The sequence below is a fragment of the Leptonychotes weddellii genome, chromosome 6 (assembly GCF_054177405.1).
Source record: "Leptonychotes weddellii isolate Sample4059 chromosome 6, ASM5417740v2, whole genome shotgun sequence".
NCBI lineage: Eukaryota > Metazoa > Chordata > Mammalia > Carnivora > Phocidae > Leptonychotes > Leptonychotes weddellii.
In genome coordinates, this window is record NC_138374.1 from 24,157,413 (window position 1) to 24,179,002 (window position 21,590).

General features: G+C 50.5%; 2 protein-coding genes across 6 annotated transcripts in view; one reads left to right on the forward strand and one right to left on the reverse strand.

The window, feature by feature from the left end:
• The window catches only part of GBF1 (golgi brefeldin A resistant guanine nucleotide exchange factor 1), a 107,609-nt gene extending 100,904 nt beyond the window's left edge, over positions 1–6,705 (reverse strand). For all 5 annotated transcript variants that reach the window (XM_081822800.1, XM_081822798.1, XM_081822799.1 and 2 more), the window contains exon 1: positions 6,451–6,705. The gene's annotated coding sequence lies outside the window, so the exon portion shown is untranslated. The remainder of the gene's footprint in view (positions 1–6,450) is intronic.
• Positions 6,706–10,395: 3,690 nt separating this feature from the next.
• Positions 10,396–21,234, forward strand: PITX3 (paired like homeodomain 3). Its single transcript, XM_006731071.3, has 4 exons — positions 10,396–10,638; positions 19,249–19,378; positions 19,551–19,753; positions 20,294–21,234. Exons 2-4 carry the CDS (start codon positions 19,261–19,263, stop codon positions 20,879–20,881), a joined length of 909 nt encoding a protein of 302 aa, XP_006731134.1. The 5' UTR covers positions 10,396–10,638; positions 19,249–19,260; the 3' UTR covers positions 20,882–21,234.
• Positions 21,235–21,590: the final 356 nt, after the last annotated feature.

The following is a 21,590-nucleotide window of genomic DNA, read 5'->3' on the forward strand; positions in this document are numbered from 1 at the left end:
CAGCAACTAACATCCCCAGCCAGATAAGCCACTGGCCCAGAGACTCTAAGCCACATATACCCTTTGAAAGTACTGTCTGTTTAAAGCTGAGTCTATAGCATTCCCCTGGTGCTCTGTGGCATCCCAGTTACTCACCCCAAGAGGATCCAAAGAGAAGGAGTCACTCTATCAACTAGCAACTCCCTCTAGATCTAAACAAAAGCAGGAGAAACGGAAACAATAAATTGGATCCTTACTTCATGGAATTAAAAAAAAAGTCTATTTCAAATGAATTAAAGACTTAAATGTAAAAAAGGAAACTTGAAAAGTTTTAGAATATATAAGAATATTTTTATAATCTCAGCATAGAAGAGAAGCACCTAAACAGGAAACAAAAAGCACAACTGGTTTAAAAAACTGGTAAATTAAATCATGTTAAAATTAAAGACATTTGTTCAAAAAACACCATGAAAAAGAGAGAAAAGATAGGTCACAAACTGGGAGAAAATATTTGTATATCTTACACATATAACTAATAAAGAAGCAATATCCATAATATAAAATGTTACAGGGGCGCCTGGGTGGCTCAGTCATTAAGCGTCTGCCTTTGGCTCTGGTCATGACCCTGGGGTCCTGGGATCAAGTCCCGCATCGGGCTCCCTGCTTGGCGGGAAGCCTGCTTCTCCCTCTCCTACTCCCCCTGCTTGCGTTCCCTCTCTCGCTGCCTCTCTCTCTCAAATAAATAAATAAAATCGTTAAAATAAAATAAAATAAAAAAATAAAATGCTACAAAACTATAAGAATAGACATATAAACCCTCCCCCAAATTGGCAAGAGACATGAATAGGCATTTCACAGAATAAGGAAATACAAACAGCAAATAAATATATGAAAACATTATTAGCTCCATTAATAATCAAGAAAATTGTAAAATAAGTTTATGAGATACCATTTTACAGCACAAAAATTTTAATCTGACAATATTAGGAGTTGGTGGGTGCCTGGGTGACTCAGTCGTTAAGCATCTGCCTTTGGCTCAGGTCATGATCCCAGGGTCCTGGGATCGAGTCCCACATCGGGCTCCCTGCTCAGCAGGAAGCCTGCTTCTCCCTCTCCCACTCCCCCTGCTTGTATTCCTGCTCTCGCTATCTCTCTCTCTGTCAAATAAATAAATAAAATCTTAAAAAAATATATATTAGGAGTTGATAAAAATGCAGAGCAAGTGGCTAGTGAGTATGTAAATGGATACAACTCATCTGGATTACAATTTAGCATCATCTTGCAAAATTGAAGAACTTCATATCCTATATCTCAGCAATTACATTGCTAAGACTATACCCCAGAGAAACTCACAAAAAAAATTTAGAATAGTGGCCAAGGGAAGGGGGAATGTGACTAACAGAGAAGGATATACAAGCAGCCCTCGTTTTGGTGATATTTTGTTTTTTAAGCTGGGTAGGGGACACTGATGCCCCATATATGTTATACATATTCTCTATGTATGAAATAGACCATCAAAAGTTCCTTCTTTTTTAAAATCATGGTCTTTGTTGTCTGCCTTTGCACTTATTGTTCCTTCTCTGTTTTGCATATTTTTTTCTCACTCTTGTCCACCTGGTAAACCCTTAGTCATTCCATCCAAAAGTCAATGAGAAAGTCAGAATACCACAGTGGTTACAAGAACAAGCTTCAGAAGCAAAACAGTCCCGACTGTTACCACCTTTATGATCTTAGCCAAGTTTCTTAGCCTTTTTGAGCCCCAGTTTACAATTCTCCATTGCAAAATGAAGATAGTACCTCCTCATCTGTTTGTTGTGAGGCCTACGTAAGACTGTAAAGCACCTAGCATGGTACCAGCACTATTTAAACCCTCCAAAAATTAGTTGTTATTACGATGCCTGCTCTGTGAGATCTTCCCTAGCTAACCCACTCCCCCAGAGAGGATTAGTAGTCCTTTTTGTCATCCCATTACACTGTACATAGCTCTAAAGAACTTATACTCATTTATAATTATTCATTTAGTTTGTCTCTCCCATGAGTCTATAGGTATCTCAGGAAGACACCATGATTTATTCACCTTTTTATCCCCAATGCCTGTAAGATAAATGATAAATACTGAAGGAGCAAATGAACAAATGGATGAAAAAACATCAAAGACTGACTCTTCAATATAGTGCAGCTCACATCCAGCTCTTGTGAGAACAATAACTTCATAGAAGACAAGGACTCTAAGCCAGGCAGGCAAACCTTCTTTCTGCATCCCGTATTTGTTTCTCTATCTGCAAAACTGAAGAACTTCATATTCTTACAAATTCCACACAGGCTACTCTAAAGACAAAAAGAACCCACATTACCCACCAGTCTATTTTCTTATCTATTTTCCTGAAGTCTCCTCATGTGCTATATGCATGTTCACATATTCTCAGAAATATATAATTCTTGGGCCCCTGGGTGGCTCAGTCAGTTAAGCATCTGCCTTCAGCTCAGGTTCTGATCTCCGGGTCCTGGGATAGAGCCCCAAGTCAGGCTCCGTGCTCAGTGGGTAGTCTGCTTCTCCCTCTCCCTTTGTCCCCCCGACTCGTGTGTGTGTGTGTGTGTTTTCTCTCTAATAAATAAAATCTTAAAAAAAAAAAAAAAGTTGTCCTTATCCAATAAGAAATTAGATTCTCCAAAGGCAAAAACTATTTGTCTGCTTCATGGTGCTTTGCTGTCTAATACAGAGCTGTGCAAACCAAGAAAATGGATGGGCTTTCTGAGCGGGCAGAAGCTAAATAACCCTGAACTGGCCCTTCCAAGGTTTATCTTCACTCTCTCAAGTATTCCAGAGAAGCACTAAAGATGCAGCTTGTAAGATTCCCAGAGCTAGGGGCACCTGGGTGGCTCAGTCGTTAAGCGTCTGCCTTCGGCTCAGGTCATGATCCCAGGGTCCTGGGATCAAGCCCCGCATTGGGCTCCCTGCTCCGCGGGAAGCCTGCTTCTCCCTCTCCCACTCTCCCTGCTTGTGTTCCCTCTCTCACTGTCTCTCTCTGTCAAATAAATAAATAAAATCTTTAAAAAACAACACCACCAAAAAAAATTCCCAGAGCTAGCCAAAGAATATAACACAGTTCTGTGCTAATAAAGCACAGAGAGTGACCAAGAATTACTGAATTAGTAAATAACTTACTGGCTCAAGAAATTTACCCAGAGGGTGGAGGTAAGTGAAAGTCAAACTAGAAAGAGTTGGTGCCCTGACAGGTCACGACTGGAAAATCCTCCCAAACCCAATAATCAGGTAACCAGTGTACCTCAGCTCTGCCATGACACCTCCTCCCTCTATGGAGATTCTGAGTCTATCCCAAGATGATATGCAAGGTGAGCCACTAAGATAAGTCCAAAGATGTCCTTTCTACCAGCCTGGAGATGAAAAATGAAACAATGCTTCTCTCTCTCACTCATCTTTTAACCACTCATAGCACCCAAAGTGACAACTGAGGGTGACAGTTCACAGAGTAGGACAAAGATAAAAAGTTAGCCTGTGTGATTATATAAGGAGAACTGCAGTGATTAAGTCTCATAAGGCATGTCTTGTCTATCAGGGGTCATCATCCACCCATGATGGATAGAATCCAATCCACAGACATATTTGTTCTATCCGGAAAAGGTTTTTAAAGACTTTAACTAGTTGCCAAGAGTTTAAAACACAATGATCTGAATTTCAAGTTTCTCCTGAAAAATAGGAAGACTGGTCATACTGTGCCCACATGCCAGTACACAACAGTCCCTACTACATCCTAATACATTCATACCTGGCTTACTTCCCTCATTTACATTACCTGCCTGATACTCAGGCATTTAAGCTTGTAATCCTTGGTTTATGTGACAGCAACAAATCGTTACTTCCATGATCACTCTCACTATGACTGGGGCTCCAAATCAACAGACTGCTCTATTATGTTTTCATTTAATTAAACAACTGCTGTTGAACATACTGAATATAGAAAAAGAACAATAAAAGCTAAACAGCTGCTAATTATATTTACACAAGCCTTTTCAGCCTGATGGTAAAACAAACCTCCCCTTCTCCCTTCAACTCAACTTCACCATTATTACCCCAACAGCAGAATCATTCTAATCAGTCACACTGAACCACAGGGACAGACTGTGATCAATCAACAGAAGTGGCAAACAAAGACAAGGATGATCCTTCCAGAGAGTACTGTATAAATACAGTGTGTCTCCTTAAAAGCAGGAACTGCATCTTTTGCCTCTCCAGCTGCCCACACTAGCCAGTCTAAGTACCCTATCAATGAAGTTATTATCTAAAAGTGGCAGTCATCATGCATTCTGGAACGTGAAAGTAGTGGAACTCTGAGAACTATGAGTTCAACTGGGATTGGTGCCCGGCTACTCATGAGGAGAGGTGTCTACAACCTGAGCTCCCACGGAGCCAATAAGCATCACTGTCAAGATTAGAAGACACTGTCTACAGCCACCTCTGAAATATAACTCAAATTCAAGTCTTGAAGGAAGAACAAATTTTCTTTTCTTTCTTTTTAATTGAAGTATGGTTGACATACAAAAGAACAAATTTTCTGATCTGGGGTGAGGGTTGGGGGTGAAAAACTATTGCTACCTAGAAAATGACTTTTTGGTAAAGAAAGGGGAAATCTTTGAGGCCTGAGTCACCTCCAGGCCCAACTGAAAAGATGCTGGATTGGTCACACTATCTACTCAAAGACTAGACTGCCTATTATGCAAAAGCCTATCAACTCAACAGGGCACAACAGGGCACATCAACCCAGGTGAGCAAGGCAGGTTCATCAAACCTGGATACTTCCTGGGCTATGTCATTTCATAAGCCACTTTCTATTTTTTTGTAGAAATTCTGCAACTTAGATCAGCAAGCTAAAATACAAACTTGTTTCCTGGACCGTTTCCCTCCCACTTATTTAAAATTGATAAATACAAACAATGCTATCCCCCACCAACATACACACACACACACACACACACACACACACACAAAATTTCAGGAGGGCAGAGGGCATTAGGTAAGAAGAAACTGAGTTTAGTCACTGTCACTCCTATACATTTTTTTCCTTCTAACACAATGAGGTTTTGATCCTCCTTGTTAGTACCTCACCTTGCAAAGTCCTGACTGCCAAGGCCAGAACTAGGCCACAAGTCAGGATCACATACTACATACAACTAATCCTAGGTACAGATAACACTTTTTGAGTGTCCATTACTTTCTGAAAGGCATTAGGTTGATACTGCTTATAGCTCATGCTCTAGGTAGGCCATTGTACATATATGCCACTGCTTTTAAGAAGTGGGTAAATTAAACAGAGCAATCCCAAAACAGACCTTTCTATTTGTATCCTCCACAGGGCCCAGAGAAGTGCCTTATGTACCTGAATTAAAGGCATAAAAATTTCTATGTTGTGCATCAAAAAACACTATTTACACTATTCCTCATTTCTGAAGGCACTCTGAAGACTTTTACAGTTTTACAATACAGCAGTTTATCAAAGATTACCACAGTGCCATAAACTACTCCTTGGAGTTATGCTCCATCATTCACTCTGCTGCCCTGACCCTACCACTTTTAAATTAGCTGAACATCTTTCATGAGCCTTTTTACCCATTAAAAATAATAGGCCAACTACCAAACTTCACCAATACTCAAATCCCTCTCTGTTCTCGACCAAATATGTCATAATAGAGTGGCTCCCTTGTGATTAAACATCTCTTTAGGCCAAATGACGAGACCACCTTGGGGGGAAATGCCAACCAAAATACACACCAGAAGAGAATATCTGTAAAAGATTGTGTAAAGGAAGAAACAGTCTCAGAAGATAAGTCCAGTGTTTACATACAGACCCAGACTGGCAGTTGAGCTGCCCCAGAAGTGGAAAGTCTTCTCTTAGCCCAGATCTTCATAAGACTGGCCTCAATCCTTCCACACCTCTTCTCACTACCTGAGTCTAGGTTGCACTAGTTCATCATCCAGTATTAATGAAGCAGTTCAGCTGTATTAAGGAGGCAGTCACACAGAAGTGGACGCTGTACAGGATCTGCAGAGATTCTAATTTCTAAGGTCTAAAAATCAACCCTAAAAAGTAGATACAATGTTCTTTAGGTGTGCTTTCAGCTTTTGAGGACTGGGCTCTTTGGGATACCGAAAGCTCTAGAAGAGGGGAGCTGAAGGCTAGGTGAAGCCTGGGAACACAAGAAGAAAGATTCCAGCACCCGAAAGGGATCAGAAGTCAGAGCTGAAGTCGCCCCTCTGGCCGCAAGGGCCTGACCTTTGCCCCCTGCATGCCTCCCACTTCTCTCCCACAACAATCTCTTCCTGTTTTATTATTGCCCCTGCGTTCTTAACCCACCCGGCTCGTCCAACTTAAGGGCCCACCTCCCCTCATTCCCTATGGCGATGTCAGGGCGGCCTTCACGACACTGGAACTCTTAAGAAGAGACTTCGCTGACCTGTCAGCGGATCCAAAATGGCGGGGCCTAGTCCCAGGACCCGCAGCCGCTGTTCATGTCCAGCCCGGGCCCCGAAGACGTCTTTAACCGACTCTCCCGGCTCTGGTGGCAGATGGGAGAAGGGAAGGAGCCCGTTTCCTGGAAGTTGAGGCCGAAGTCAGGGACCGCACAGTCGGCCAGAAAGACTCGGCCGGAACGGGCGGTGGAGCCGGCTACCTTCCCTGTCAGCTCACTGACGTGGTAACTAGCCTCAGTCTAGCCCGCTGCCTGGTAACTGCGCGAGCCCTGGCGCGCACAGCCAATCATAGGCTTGTATCGTGAGAAATGGCATTCCAGCTACCCAATAGAAAAAGGAAATTGGCTTCGGGGGGGCAAGTACAGCCTAAGTAGGCGAGATTAAAAGGGAAAGAAAAGAGTAGGTAGGGGGAACAACCAACGAATACGGGTACTCTCTGAATGACAGCCATAAAAGCCAATAAAAATGGAGAAATTGTACTGGGCGGTCAGGGAGGCGGAGTTAGGTAGAGTTCGGTTGCAGTGCGCGGTTTAGCAGTGGCTGCTGGGCATTATGGGGAGGAAAGCTACGATTTGCTGGAAAGGGGGCGGGGTCCGTTTTGAGAACCTGAGCGGGCGACCCTACTCTCCTGCGCACCCCCGGCCACCACCTATCAAAGTCATCTAGGCCAGTATCTTGCCCCTTGAGGGATCACTTCCTTTCGAGGCAGCTCTGGGTTCTTTCCGTCCTAGGACCAGTCCTTCAATCTAGTCCATCCTCCCCTCCCCCACCCTCCCGTCTGCCTGCCGTTTGGCTTCTCATACACCTGTCTGTCCCATCCCAACTGTTTCTGTGTCTTGTGCCCGTTCCTATCATCCAGAAACAGAGAAAATGAGAGGAGGCAGGAATCTTGGATATCTAATTCAGGTCTCAATTTGCAGAGCAGGAAACCGAGTCCCAGTGTGGAAAGATGGCCCCCACGTTCACATAGCTAGTTAATGGCAGAGCAGGCAGAGCAGAGAGACAAACCCAGGTGTCCTCACCCTCAGTCCAGCTCTCCTTTTCACTGCCTCTCACTACCTCTTATGCCTTAGTCTATCAGGCTGTGATTCCCAACTCTTCTCCTCATACTAAGCCTTGGGTGCTCCTTACCTACCTGGAAAAAAGCTAATCAGGGGGTTAGTCAGCATCACCAGTGACAGGAAACTGAAGCTTTTCCTGTTTGCCTTGGAAATGCTAAAAGGTTTAAGAGCTAGATGCCCACCCCAATCTTCACTCTTCTACCCCCAGCTGCCTCTCCCCTTGCTAGAGATGATACAGGTTTCCAGTATAGTTAGAATTACCTAGAAGTGAGAAAAGTGGGGGAAGAAGACAGGGGGGTTTCCTCCTTGCTGATTGAATGGTGGAATTCTCAGCCTATCTGCTGGGATAGAACCCAGGGTTACAGGCAGACCTGAAGAGACTGCTGAGGGAGTGGAAAAAGATACCAACTTTCTCCTCATTTCTTCCACTTATGGATGATCCAAATCCAGAGAAACCCCTAACCTGTAGGAATGTGGGAATGCTCTAGATTCCTCTAATTTGAAGAATCCACAAGACTAAACATCAGACCTGAAGAACTCCTCAACAGCTCCCTGCACCTGCATATTGGGCTCCTGAACTCTGGGTCCAGATTGAGGATCTTTCAACCAAAGAGAGTCAGAGGAAGAAGATAAAACCACCTTAGCACATCTTTCCACAGTACATCTGAACCATTTCCACTTTCATTTGAAAACTGGGATTTGGTCTTCTGGGCGTGTCTCAGATTGAGAGGTCTGGATAGCCAACTGGAAAATCCTAAGCAGACCAAAACTCCCTGTCTTCCTCATCTCCACTCTCATATACCTCCAAAAATGAATCAACCTAAAAGCTGAATGGTTGGGGCGCCTGGCTGGCTCTATCAATGGAGCATGTAACTCTAGATCTCAGGGTTATGAGTTCGAGCCCCACGTTAAACATAGAGATTACTTAAAAATAAAATCTTTTGGGACACCTGGGTGGCTCGGACGTTAAGCATCTGCCTTTGGCTCAGGTCATGATCCCAGGGTCCTGGGATTGAGTCCCACATGGGGCTCCTTGCTCAGCAGGGAGCCTGCTTCTCCCTCTCCCACTCCCCCTGCTTGTGTTCTCTCTCTCTCTCTCTCTCTCAATCTCGGACAAATAAATAAATAAAAATAAAAATCTTTAAAAATAAATAAAATCTTGTAAAAAATAAAAAAAATTAAAAAGCATGAATTGGATTATGTTAGAAATGAGGAGGAGAAAGATGAACATGCCCATCATCTTACCAGGCAGAACATCTGCCTCAGATTTCAGTATTGAGTCCTACATTATGCCTAGGAATAGAAATATGAGGAAGACATGGTACTTGCCCTCCTCAATCTTAGCATCATAGAGGACATCACATAAGCTGATCTCTTCAGTATAGTGGGTGGGATAATAGAGGGTATGTGTAAGAGCATTGTGGGAGGAAGAAGCTAGACATCTGGCTATCTTGGAAGTTCAGGAAAAGTTTCTCAGAGAGAATGAAACCTGATTGGAGCTGAGGAAAATGAGTAGGAGTTGGCAAGATGAAGACTGGAAGTATGTTACTGTCAGAAGAAAGGCCAGAGATGTGCAGGAAACCACTCAGAGATTGGATATTAAGACAGGGTTAGGTCCAGGCAGCTCTTCCTGCCCATGAGTCCTGTCCCTGTGCTTTAACTAAAAAAAAAAAAAAAAAAAAAAGACAGGGTCAGGTGCTGAAAGTCTTGTATGCCAGGCTAGGGGGGTTAGCCTTTATCTTGACAATTAGGAGCCATTGCAGGGTTTTAAGCAGAGACATGACTGGTCGGATTTCCTTTAGGATCACTTAGGGCCCTCAGGGGCACCCAAGCTACCCAGCCTGACTCCACATGTTCCTTGGGACATCTGTCCTGTTCCTTGCAACTCCCTAGCTAGCAAGCACCAAGGCCACACCTCTCCCACAGGACTGAACCTGGTATCACCAGGGAGATGATAGCCCTCTTAAGGCTGGGAGAGCATAGCCTGGGCAAGCCAAAGGTGCAGACTAACAGGCGAACCACCCAGGCCTGAGTGCCCAGCCTAAGTACTGACAGAAAGAGCTTCCTTTAATTCTGAGGGGTAGGCAGGAGTAGGACGGGTGATAGTTAAGTTACTTGTCCAAGGTCACTCGGTGATGGTGGCTGGATTAGAATGTTGGTAGCAGGGTTAGAATGACTCTTTGGTTTGCCTCATTCCAAACTCTGCTTTGTCCACGAAGCTGCCTTAATTGGAAGAGAGGAAAGGTGGGGGGAGAGGGCGGGAGATAGCCGAGAAGAGGAAGAGAGAAAGATGTGAAGAAAAAGAGCACAGAGAAAGGTAAATTAGTCTTTCAAAGTGGAAGAGGAGGGAGGAGAGGGACAAACAGCAGGAGCAAGCGGCGGAGGAGAAAGAAGAGGAAAGAAAGGCAAGATGTGGGAGGACTGGAGCAGAGACAAAGGCGCGGAGAGACAGACAGCGACAAGTGGAGAAAATCTGCGAAACGTGAGCGGCAACCAAGCGCTGAAACCCGGTGGCCTCTCCCGGCCCGTGCGCCCTCCCACCTGGCGCTCGGGCTGCCCTATTCCCCCAGCACCACTGCACATCGTTCAGGGTGGCGGCCTGGCCCCACTTCTCCGGGGCCACCGGGGCCACTATACTCTAGCCCGCTTGGCTCTGCCAAAACGGTCTCGCTCGGCGAGGTTTCAGCCACGTGGGGAGGGGCGTGGCCCAATGCTGAAGAGTGCCTCCGATTGGCCAAGGGGCGGGCTTCTTGGCGGTTCGCCGGCCGGACCCCTCCCCCGAAGGCGGGGCCTGAAAATTCACAGCTGGAAAGGGTGGAGCCCGGGCGGCGCAGCTGGAAGGGGGCGGGGCCCGACGCGCGAGGCTCGCCGCGGCGGGCTGGGGGCGCCCTGGGCTGCCATAAAGTGAATGGGCTCCGGCGGGGGGTGGCAGTCCGCCGCGAGGCTCACTCTCTCCCTCTGCGAGTCGGAGAGCGCCGGAGCGGAGCGGCGGCCCGGGCGCAGGGGGGCGGCCCCCACCGCGGCCGGGTGCCCGGCCCCTGGCCCCTGCTTGCCCTCCAGACTGCCGCCGCCGCCGCCGCTGCCGGGAGTCTGCCTGCTGCGGGACTCACTGTGAGTGCTTGACTATGCGGGGACAGGGGCTCATGGGGCCGAGGGGCCACGACCGAACTTCGGGATCCCTAAAACAGGACCTGGGTGGCTGAACTGGGTAATGGTGCCTGGGGAACGGGTCTAGACTGGGAGGGCGTACCGCAGACCCGGGGCCAGCACTTAGGAAAAGGAAAACTCAGCGTCGGGACTCGGGGGACAGAGAAGAGGGAGACTCAAGGGATCCAGAAGGAAGCCGGAGACATGAAGCCAGGACAGGAGCTCCGCGAAGCAGGGAGTAGAGTCGGAAAATCATTACCAGAAAGCGCCCTGGAATTCGGGGGCGCGGGGCAGGCAGCCAGGGAGCTAAAGGGGTTGCCGAAGCCCTGGCCAGCGGGGGGAGCTGGCGGCGGCCGCACAGCGTGAGGGCAGTTGGCGGCTCCGGACGCCCCTCGCCCAGGGCTCAGACTCTAGGGGCTGCGAGCCGGGGTGAGTCTGGTCACACACGCTTCTCTTCCCAGCCGCTTCGCAGTTTGGATAGGAGCCGTGTTGTGGGAGCCTGGCTGCGACCGGGTCAGATGGCCGCTGTGCGGGCCGCCGGGCCAAAGCTGGGCAGCCCGAGTGACTAGGCGGCGGGGCTGGCAAGTCGGGCTTGGGGTGTCAGGGCCCGGATGGGTTTCGGCCTGGAGCCGCATGGAGTTGGACGGAATGTCCGCAGCGCGCGGGGCTCAGAGCGGACAGAATGTCCGGGGAGGCTAGGTGGGTCTCTCCGGAGCAGGCGCTGTGTCCGGCAGGGGCGGACAGAATGTCCCTGGCCGAGTGGCATGTCCATGTACCCGGCCGCGCCTTGCCCAGCTGCGTGTTCAGTGGGGTTCGCTCTGGTGGGTCGCCTCAGATCCCGGCTCGCACTTTGCAAACTAGTTTCTGCTCCTAGGGGCTGCAGAGTGAGGGTGAGGGGATGCCAGGAGCAGGCAAATGAGAATAAAGGCCTGGCCTTGGAGTGCAGTGGCGCTGGGGGACATTCACCCTCCAACCCAGACTAGATCTGAGCATCACCCGGCACTTCTAGAATCCAAATTTGAGGAGAGAAAGCCCATGGCAGGACAACTAGTAGAAGACAAGGAAAGGGGAAAATGAACCACAAGGGCAATGGGAGGCTAAGGAGGAGTCCAACACAAGCCTCCCTGACAGCTTCAGTTTCCTCACAAACTCGTAGTCAACCCCTAATTCCAATACAGCTGACCAGATAGCCCTGAATTCCTACCTGGTTGTCAGCGGGCTAAAGGCTCCTTCCCTGCAAGAGGCAGGATCCCAGGCCCAAAGAGAAAACTGCAGCCCTTTAGCAAAGCAAACCCTGTGGTTTTTTTCCCTTTTGGCTCTCTCAACCCCACCAATCCCAACACTACCCTGATGGTTGAGAGGAAGGAGACACATGGAATCCAGACTCTGGGGTCAACATGGGGCCTAGACGGCCCTCCAAGACTGGTTGGGAAGGATGTCTCAGCCCTACCCAACTGTCCCTTTTGTTTTTTCTGTAGCTGGGAAAGGGCCCTGATTCCTTTGGATCCATATAGTGACCACCCACCCTGACCCCATCTCTTTAACCAGAGCCCAGTTAAGCTAAAGGGAACAGAGAAGACAGAACTTTCCCAGTCTGTGTAAGTAAGCAAAACAACTCAGCTGGGGACTGAGTTTTCATGGGATAAGTGCAAGGTGATGTATTTAGCGATCAGTAATCTAAACAAGTGGGTCTCAACCTCTCTCACCGTCCACCCATGAATGACATATAATATGTATTCCCCACACTCTCACCTCCATTCCTCAGTTTTAAAGTTTGCTTATCACTGGCTAAGACATTGTTTCTCAACCTTTTTTGTCCTTGCCCCCTTTTGATAAATATAAAGGTACACCCCAATTACTCCTACCATATTCTGATACACTTTTCAGGGGCTTGTGCTCCCATCACCTTTGAAAATCACTGAAATTATGGGTGAAATGAAAGTCTCTGAGTCAGGAAAGGAATAGCAAAGGCATTGCAGATGGTTCCCTGAAGACCTTAGCCCAAAGTTCTGCATTTGCCAAAAAGGCCAAAAAGTAATGGCTTTATAATAAAGATGAATGGAAACAAAAGACAGAACTTTCTCTCATCCTTGCATAAAGCCATGTAGCTGAGTGCATGCCTGGTCACTGGCTCTTAGGGAGAATGTTATGGACCCAGAGAAGGGTCAGAAAATGATCCATAGAATGGGGAGCCAGGGGCTGCTAGAGAGAGCAAACTTAAAAGCTTAGGCCTCTGGAAGGTGAAACAGGATGGAAATCCACAAATAATGAAAGGCCTAGATAAGCAGATTTGTTTGCTCCCCAAATCCTGAAATGGGAGATGAGGGGGCCTCGTAGAACTGGAGTGATGCAAACTCAAGATGAATAGGAAAATGTTCCTTGGCACACAGTGGGCAGCAAACTTCCAGAGCTTTCCAGAGAGGAGGCAGAGGCAGGAAGTGGAAATGGAATCCTTCAGGGCTTGGGAGGATCAGTGCATGTCAGAACCACAAATGGCTGCTGGAGTAGAGGGGGCAAGGCATGGAAAGAGCTCAGACCCTGGTTTTAGGAGAACTGGATTCAAATTTCTTCAATCTCTGTCACCTTGGACAAATTTATCTTCTTAGAGGTGAAATAAGGATGGATATTCCTGCTACCCGAGGTGGTTGTAAGAGTTCAATGAAATCATGTATTTGAAAGCCCTTTGCAAATGGAGAAACACCACAGAAGTAAGAAACATTATTGCTATTATTATGCCCAAACTGTAGGTTCTCTGTAACCACAGAATCTTTGTTTGGAAGGATGGAGTCTCAAGTCTTAGAGAAGCCTGATAGCTTCTCATAGGAAGATTCTCAGTGACAGATGGAACACCCTATCCCAAGCTTCCAATGTCAGCCATTATCCCTGCTCCTCTCCAAGAAGAGTTCTAGGGAGCTCCCCAAATGCTTAACTCCTTCACCAGGCCACATACCCTGATCTGATCTCTGCCTGCCTCCTGCTCAAGGATGTGAATATGGGCCTGGGACACAGGTCCAGGAGGGGAAAGGGAGGCAGGCTGGAGCTGAGCTGGGGATAGGCATGAGAGAAGGACAGAGCCACCCAGATCTTTTCTTCTCCATTCGCTCCAAATGATGCATCCTAGAGAGTGGGGAGGAAGAAGGCAGCTAATCTGAAAGATCCATTAGGTCCTGAGCTTTGGGATTATCTGGAGTGTCTAGCCCATGGTCATGCACAGGGACCCACGATGAGGGTGATGGGGACAGAAAGGGAAAGAAGATAGGCAGTGGGGGGAATAAGAGCTGCTTTCAAAATTCTCTCTACTCCTTCTCCATTGTCCTCCCCAGGGCCTTCTTTACACTTTTCAGTTAAGTTCCCCCTTTCCCACCTTTCCCCTGCCCAATCCATTCTGCTCACCACGGCCAAGTAAAGGTCCCAGAGCCGCTGCCCTTATGTTTCTCCCCTGCCTACAAGCCTCCAGCGACTCCCACTGCTTAGAGTACTGCTTCTCAAAAGCGGGGGATGGGGAGAGCAGGCAGGTCAGGAGTAGAAGGGGCATGATGCTGCAGCTGAAATGTGCCCCATCTTCCTGGTGTGGTGATGTCACTTGAAGATGTCACTTGGAGACGTGGAGAGAAAACTTTACTTTTATATCAAAATAAATATGCTTAAGTGTGGAATAGAATGCAAAACTTGCTTCAATTTTTAACGTAAGGCTGGAGATCTCAAAGAAATTTCATACTGGTGGCAGCTGTTTGAGGTTGTGCTCCCAGTTTCCCAGAGTGATGTTCTCTCTTACTGGTCTTAGGAGGTTTTGATGGAAAAGCTGGAGATGCTCTAGCTTAGACTCTATCAGACCTGAAGCACCACCCCATGCCCTTCATTGGAGGCTCCTGCAGCCTGACCTGTTTTCCTCTGATGATTTCCCATTGCCCACACTGAGACCCTGGCTGCCTGAGACTGCCTGTTGCCCTCGGAACCTGCCAGCTCATTCCCAGTACTGCTCTATTATTTAGAAGCCTCTGCTCCTTCTCTGCCTCCCTGGTTCCCAGCTCTGCCATGTGCTACATTCTCTGAGCCCCATAACTTGATATCACCTTACGTGGGCTTCCATCTCTCTAACCCCCCACAATGTGAGAATTAGGCCTATTTAACCCATCATTGTCCATCCTATTTACCTTCCCAGACTGTAGACTCCTAGAAATTAGGGTCTGTGCCTTACCGTTCTTGGGGATCTGTCCTAGCACCTAACACTTGCTGAAGGAAAGATGGGAGGAAGGGGAGGGGTGGGTGTGGGGGCCCATTTCTCTGATCCCTAATTTACCCCTTGATAAATTAACTGCATAGAATCATTGCTGCCTCCACTCGAGTCTTAGGGTTTCCTCTTGGGTCTGTGACCTTCGTCTATAGCTGTCTTCATTTGCGCCCATTTGCTCACCGCAGCTCGGCAGACCAGACAAGTTGGGTCCTCAGCATCCCTAATGAACTTAAAGGGCTTACTTTCAGATCCAGGTTTCTAGGTGGGTTCCATGCCAGTGAAGGGCCCTGGTTTATACTCTATCACCAACTTGCTACTTGCTGAACTGAGCCATGGTGCCACGACTCTATCCCTTCCATCTTCCAAGGGTTTTCTCCTATCTCAGGTCTAGGGTACACCTTCTGCCCAGGCATCATTATTGCAACTACTTGGGAGCTCTCTAGCTGAGGCCCTGATTTGCCCCTTTGGCGTCAGGGCATAAGTGGGCACACGTGGCAGTTGCCTTCTTGCCATGAGCTTGGGTCCCTTGGAAACCATGACTTCCCCTCTCTGACCTCTCTGACCTGGGATAACCTGTGCTCTCCACCTTAATATATCTTGAATGTTTTGTTCTTCCTGCAGTCCATGATAGGCTTCCTGTAATGCCAGCTTTTACTAAAGAATCAAAGCACACCTGCAGGTCCTTTCTTCTTCCCAGTGTGGGGATTGTCACCCTGACACCATGGAGCCTGGCCCATACATCCCCAGTACGGTGTGTCAGGAAGGCTGGAGGGGGGACCGGCAGCCCCTCCCAGAGCTGGATTCAGCACCCCACTGTTATCTCCTGACTCTCTCTGCCCCTGCCTGGTATTTCCTACCAGCATCAACCAATCCTGCAGCTTCCAGACCTACTGCTTGTCCCTGTCCACCGAGTGAGGCGAAGCCCCTGGCCTCAGTCCCAACTCCCCAGCTTCCTGACCTCCAACAGTTTGGGGGAGCTTAATCCTCAGCCAGCCTGTCTCCAGCTCAGACAACAGCCTGGCACCCCCAGCCTCTGCCTGGCTAGCCCACCCGGACTCGAGTCCACTGGAGGCCTGTGCTCCCGCCGTCTATCTCTCTGTTGCCTGCCTGGCTGTGGTGTTCTTGCCTTTTCATTTTCGCAGGCAGGGCTCTTCTCGGCCTCAACCCCTCTTTCCACTATTACTACACTGGTCAAGAGCCTGAAGGTTTCCTTCTTCCCTTTACCATGGCTCTCAGCTTCGGTTACTCTGCCCATTTTGCTGTTACCTTATTGGCTGGGCCCTCCTTTATGTTCAGGGCCAAGTATTCACAACACACCTTTGCATCCCACTCTCAAATGCAGCGAACTCACCTTTATTCACCAGAGGAATTCTTCACTGGGTGATACAGGGTCTAGGAAGGTGAACTCAAGCAAAGGCAGAGATAAGGATGAGATCTTACTTACCACTCTATCCTCAGTGCCTTACTCAATGCCCAGCTCATAGATGGTGCCAAATAGACATCTGTTCAATGAATGGGGAGGGGGGCGCGGGAAAGCAACTTGGATAGAGTTTTATCCCCATTCATTTTTACATTATGTTTTATTTTAACCTTATAACAATACTAGAGGTAGGTAGGGAAGGGAGTATGATCTCCCTTTTAGAGATGAAAAAATATGTCCAGAGAGGTAAAGTACTTTGCCAAGAACACACAGCTAGTAAGTTGGGGAGCCAGGACATGAACCCAGATCTTTTGTCTCCAAACCTATTTTCTTCTTGGCTATTCCAGATTACTTTCCTAGGAGGGGCCTGGGCAGTTTCCACCCTTTACCCCCAAGCCATCCTCTTCCCTCAGACTTCTCCCCACCCAGGGAAACAGGGTCTCCCCAGCAGCCACTGAGTATAGACCACTCCCCTGGCCCCTTTGGCCTCCTCCTCCCCCCCAGAGTCCTTAGTTCCTGGGACTGAGAGCTGAGGTTCAGGGGGCCAGGCAGGGGGGGAGAGTAATGGCTAGCTCCAAAACAGCCAAGGCAGCTGTCCCTGTCACAGAGAGAGGAGACTGTGTGACGGTGTGGGTCTGTCTGCCTGAATGTGGGAGCGCATGTGTGGGAGAGTATGTGTTTGTATGCCTCTAGCTCCAAGTCCAAGTGCTTATTTTGTCTGAGTGGGGGCTCGTGTGTGTCTGCATGTGTGTCTGTCTGTCTCTGGGAATACACAGCCTGAACTCTGCTTTCTCGGCCTCATCTCTTACTCTGGCCCTTATCTCTCTCCACCCTGCCTCCCTCTGCTGCAGTTGAGGGTGAAACGGAGATACAGGTACGGAATGCTGGGGGAAGGGGAGTTTGGAATACTGGAAATCTGGAGCCAAGGCAGACTGGAAAGACAAATGGCACTGGTGGGATTTAGTTTTCTCTACAGGTGAACCAAATTGTCCCTTTTTTCCCAGTGGTGTTGTTCCCATGGCCTCTGGAGAAGCCAGGGGCATGGCTTGCATTTTGAGAGCATCTTGGGTATAAAGTACGAGGAGACTTGAGAACACCCCTTTTTCCAGCTCTCAGTTCTAAGCCTTTTGAGCTATTTGGGAAGAACTACTAGTCAAGGCTGCCACAGGTCTCACCCAAGGGCATGTCCCTTCTATCAGAGCATCGCTGGGCCAGCCCCAAGCCTCTAACTCCTGACCAGAGACCTGGAAGGGGAGGTGAGCTGAGCATCCCCACCCCTAGCCTGACTTCTCTCCTTCCCGGTTCCCTTCAGTCCTGCCTCTCCAACCTTAGAAAAAGGTTCAAGTCTAGACCCCACCCCCTGCAAAAAGAACAGGGACTGCTTCTCAACCTCCTGCCTTGACCTCTGTTGCACCCCCAATCTCACTTGAGAGGTTGGGGGGGGCAGCTGTCCTCTCTCAGCTGGTTGACGGGGGCATTACCATGTGCAAATACAGGCCGCTGCCCATCTGCGCCTCCCAGAGAGAGGCTCCTTATAAATTCAGAACAGCCAAGTGACACACATCTCAATCTAGGCTAATCCACCACATTAATGCCACCCTGCACAGCCTGCATTAAGTCCCTGTTAATGGAGAGGCAGATGGACCCCTCCTAGCCAGCTCTTTACCCCTGTTCCTCTGTACCTAGACTCCTTTGGTTCTCCTCTGACCAAGAGGCATCCAGAGTTCTTGAGCCTCACTTAGTGCCCCTTTCTCCTCCTCCCACCAGAGGAAGCTTGGGAGAGCCAGCAGGAAGGGGGACCCTACTGGGGAGACTTGGAGAGGGAGCTGGGTCATCTCCTGGGATAGGGAATAAGGGCGGGAATGTGGCTTTAAGAAGCTCACATCTGCTGTGGCCCGGGGGGGGGGGGCAGTGGAGGCTGGCATGGGTGGAACTGTTAAGGGGGTGAGGTGTGTCTGCACGGGCACAGAAGCGGACAAGGCCAGAAGGCCTAGGGACTTTCAAACTTGTTTTTGATCCTGGAATCCTTTCTTCAAATGCTATCTCCCTAGAAAGCATAAACAAAACAAGCAAAAGCAGGACTGCCCTGGTTGAAGCAGACCCAAGCAAGGCCAAGCTAGACTTCTATCCCTGAGGCTAGCCCCAAATTCCAGTCCCTGAGGGGGTGTCTGGGTAGGGCCCCAAGGAAAACAAATGGAAAAAGCAAATGAAGAAAAATCATTAGCTTAGGAGTTTCCCAGGCCTGGTTCAGATCCCGGTTTCACGACGTACTAAGCTCTGTGACCTTAGTGGTTACTTCAAGTCTGTTTCCTCACCTGAACGAGGGTGATCATACTTAATATCGATGCATTCTTGTGAGGAGAGAGATAATGAGGTAAAGGCACATTGTAAGTATTCATAAATAATAGCAGTGGTTATCTTCATGCGAGACATACTGGGTCGGCTTCAAAATCAAATCTGTCCCACCGGAGAGTAACAGACTGTGTTCAGGTGTGATTGGCTGAGGGGCTGAGGGGCATGTATGAGTTTGTGTGGATACCGGACATACATGTGAGAAGAAACTGAAGTTTTTGAGGATGTGGTATACAGTATGTGGTGCGCAATAGCGTGGTTTTCCTTAGCTAATTCAATAAATATCTATTGAACACCAACTGGGCACCAGGCAGAGTTCTAGCTAGGTGCCCAGCAGTGAACAAAACACAGTCTAGTGTGCATGTCTGTGCATAATACCCCTGGGTACACATCTTTCTCCCCTTAGGCTGCTGTTTCCCTATTCTATCCTAGGGTACCCCACACAGGGATAGCTTTATGTCGGTAGCTGAGAAAGGGGCAGTGAACTTGAGGGGAAACACTACTGGGAACCCGATAACCGGGAGATTTTATCCCCAACAACCTGGCCTGTGTCTTCTCTCCCTTCCAGAGTCCTCCCTCCATGGAGTTCGGCCTGCTTAGCGAGGCGGAGGCCCGGAGCCCCGCCCTCTCGCTGTCAGATGCGGGCACTCCCCACCCGCCACTCCCAGAGCACGGCTGCAAGGGCCCAGAGCACAGTGGTGAGCGCACCCCCTACTGGGGGTAGGGGAGAGAACAGTTCTGTCCCTCCTGGGGGTGGGATCTGGCAGTGGAAGGCCGGGTGGGAGTGAGGGGTCAGTGGAGGAGGTCCTTGAGCCGCGGAATCCGCGCAGGCCTGGGCACCCTGTGACCTGCCCCCACCTCGGCCCCCAGATTCGGAGAAGGCCTCGGCTTCGCTGCCCGGCGGCTCCCCGGAAGACGGCTCGCTGAAGAAGAAGCAGCGGCGGCAGCGCACCCACTTCACCAGCCAGCAGCTGCAGGAGCTGGAGGCGACCTTCCAGAGGAACCGCTACCCCGACATGAGTACGCGCGAAGAGATCGCGGTGTGGACCAACCTCACCGAGGCCCGCGTGCGGGTACGGCCCTCCCAAACCCGCAACCCTCTCCTGCCCCGCGCCCCCGCCCGCCTTCCTGCTCCGGCCCCGGGCCTTTTTCTCACTGGCCGCTCAGCGAGCTGCCCTGGAGCCAGCAGCCTGCGCTTCCCCCCCGACTGCCTATCCTCGGCCCAACACCCGACGTGCCCCTGCCTCCGTGGGCTGCCCCGCACAGCCTCCGGCCTCTGCTCTGACTCCTTCCACCCTGTCGCTCCAGGCCGCTCGTTCCTTTTCCCCCCGGCACTGTCTCCCGTTCTCTTCTTCACCCCTCCTTGACTCCATCCTACGCGCCCCCCGCCCCGACCCTGTAGCCCCTGACTCAGTCGTGCCGCCCACTCCTGTTCTCAGCCTCCTGACTCGGCGCGCTCCTCCCACCCCCTGGCTGCCCCGCTTCCGTTTTGTTTATCCTTGGCGCGGTCCTGGCCCGAACCCCGGTCTCGGTGACCCCGCCGCCAGCCGCGCGGACCCAGGTCGGCCCCCCGCCCGGCTCCGGCCCTGACAGCCTTTCTCCAACGCCCGCAGGTGTGGTTCAAGAACCGGCGCGCCAAGTGGCGGAAGCGCGAGCGCAGCCAGCAAGCCGAGCTGTGCAAGGGCGGCTTCGCCGCGCCACTAGGGGGGCTGGTGCCGCCCTACGAGGAGGTGTACCCCGGCTACTCGTACGGCAATTGGCCACCCAAGGCGCTCGGCCCGCCACTCGCCGCCAAGACCTTCCCGTTCGCCTTCAACTCAGTCAACGTGGGGCCTCTGGCTTCGCAGCCCGTCTTCTCGCCACCCAGCTCCATCGCCGCCTCCATGGTGCCCTCGGCCGCAGCCGCCCCGGGCACCGTGCCAGGGCCCGGGGCCCTGCAGGGCCTGGGCGGGGGGCCCCCCGGGCTGGCTCCGGCCGCAGTGTCCTCCGGGGCAGTGTCCTGCCCTTACGCCTCGGCCGCTGCAGCCGCAGCTGCAGCCGCCTCCTCCCCCTACGTATATCGGGACCCGTGTAACTCGAGTCTGGCCAGCCTGAGGCTCAAGGCCAAACAGCACGCCTCTTTCAGCTATCCCGCCGTGCCCGGGCCGCCCCCGGCCGCCAACCTCAGTCCGTGTCAGTACGCCGTGGAACGGCCCGTATGAACGGCCCGGTCCGTCGACCATCCCCGAGGGCGGGGGCGAGAATTCACAGCCTCCCCGGACTGGGGTCGTCTTGACTGGCTTGCCCCTATCCCGGGGTCTGAGAGGGGTGCTGGGACAGCTCGGGGAGGGCGGAGGGGTGGGCGGCCAGCTCAGGAGAGAGCCTCCCCGCTGCCGGCCCTGAGGGATGGACTGGGCCCTACACACCCTACACACAGTCCACGCCCCTGGGACTAAGGCCAGGAACAGGGACCAGTTCCCCGGGGGCCAAGTGACCCTTGGCCCACCCCGCCTTCTCCAGACTCCCCTCCCCCATTTTCAAAGATAAATGAAATAAACGTGCGCGGACTGCCAAAGGCCTGATGATTCAGAGTTGCGGTTGAGCCCCCTCCCCTCAGGCTACCCCATGTTTAAAGGAGAGCTGGGTGTACAGGACAGAAGTGAGGGCCTGGGATTCTAGGGTTTCAGTCCCCTCTCAGCTCCCAACACCCGGATGGGGCAGCTGGGGGATTCCTGGAGCGGGGGGCGGGGGGGGCACCTGCGAGCGAGTATGTAGGTGTGGCTTAGGGACTAGCTACTTCGCAAGCGTTGGCCAAAGCTGGTGCTGCGGCGCCACCTCGTGGTCTTATGCAGGATAACTGGAAGTTCTGGTCTGGAACGCTTGCTTGCAGGTGTCAATTTTGCAACTTAGGAAGCCTATGACCTTAGATAA

Coding starts and splice junctions, on each gene's coding strand:
- PITX3 (XM_006731071.3), top strand. CDS start 19,261: ATGGAGTTCGGCCTGCTTAGCGAGGCGGAGGCCCGGAGCCCCGCCCTC. Junction 19,379..19,550: donor CAAGGGCCCAGAGCACAGTG/GTGAGCGCACCC, acceptor CTCGGCCCCCAG/ATTCGGAGAAGGCCTCGGCT. Junction 19,754..20,293: donor TCACCGAGGCCCGCGTGCGG/GTACGGCCCTCC, acceptor CAACGCCCGCAG/GTGTGGTTCAAGAACCGGCG.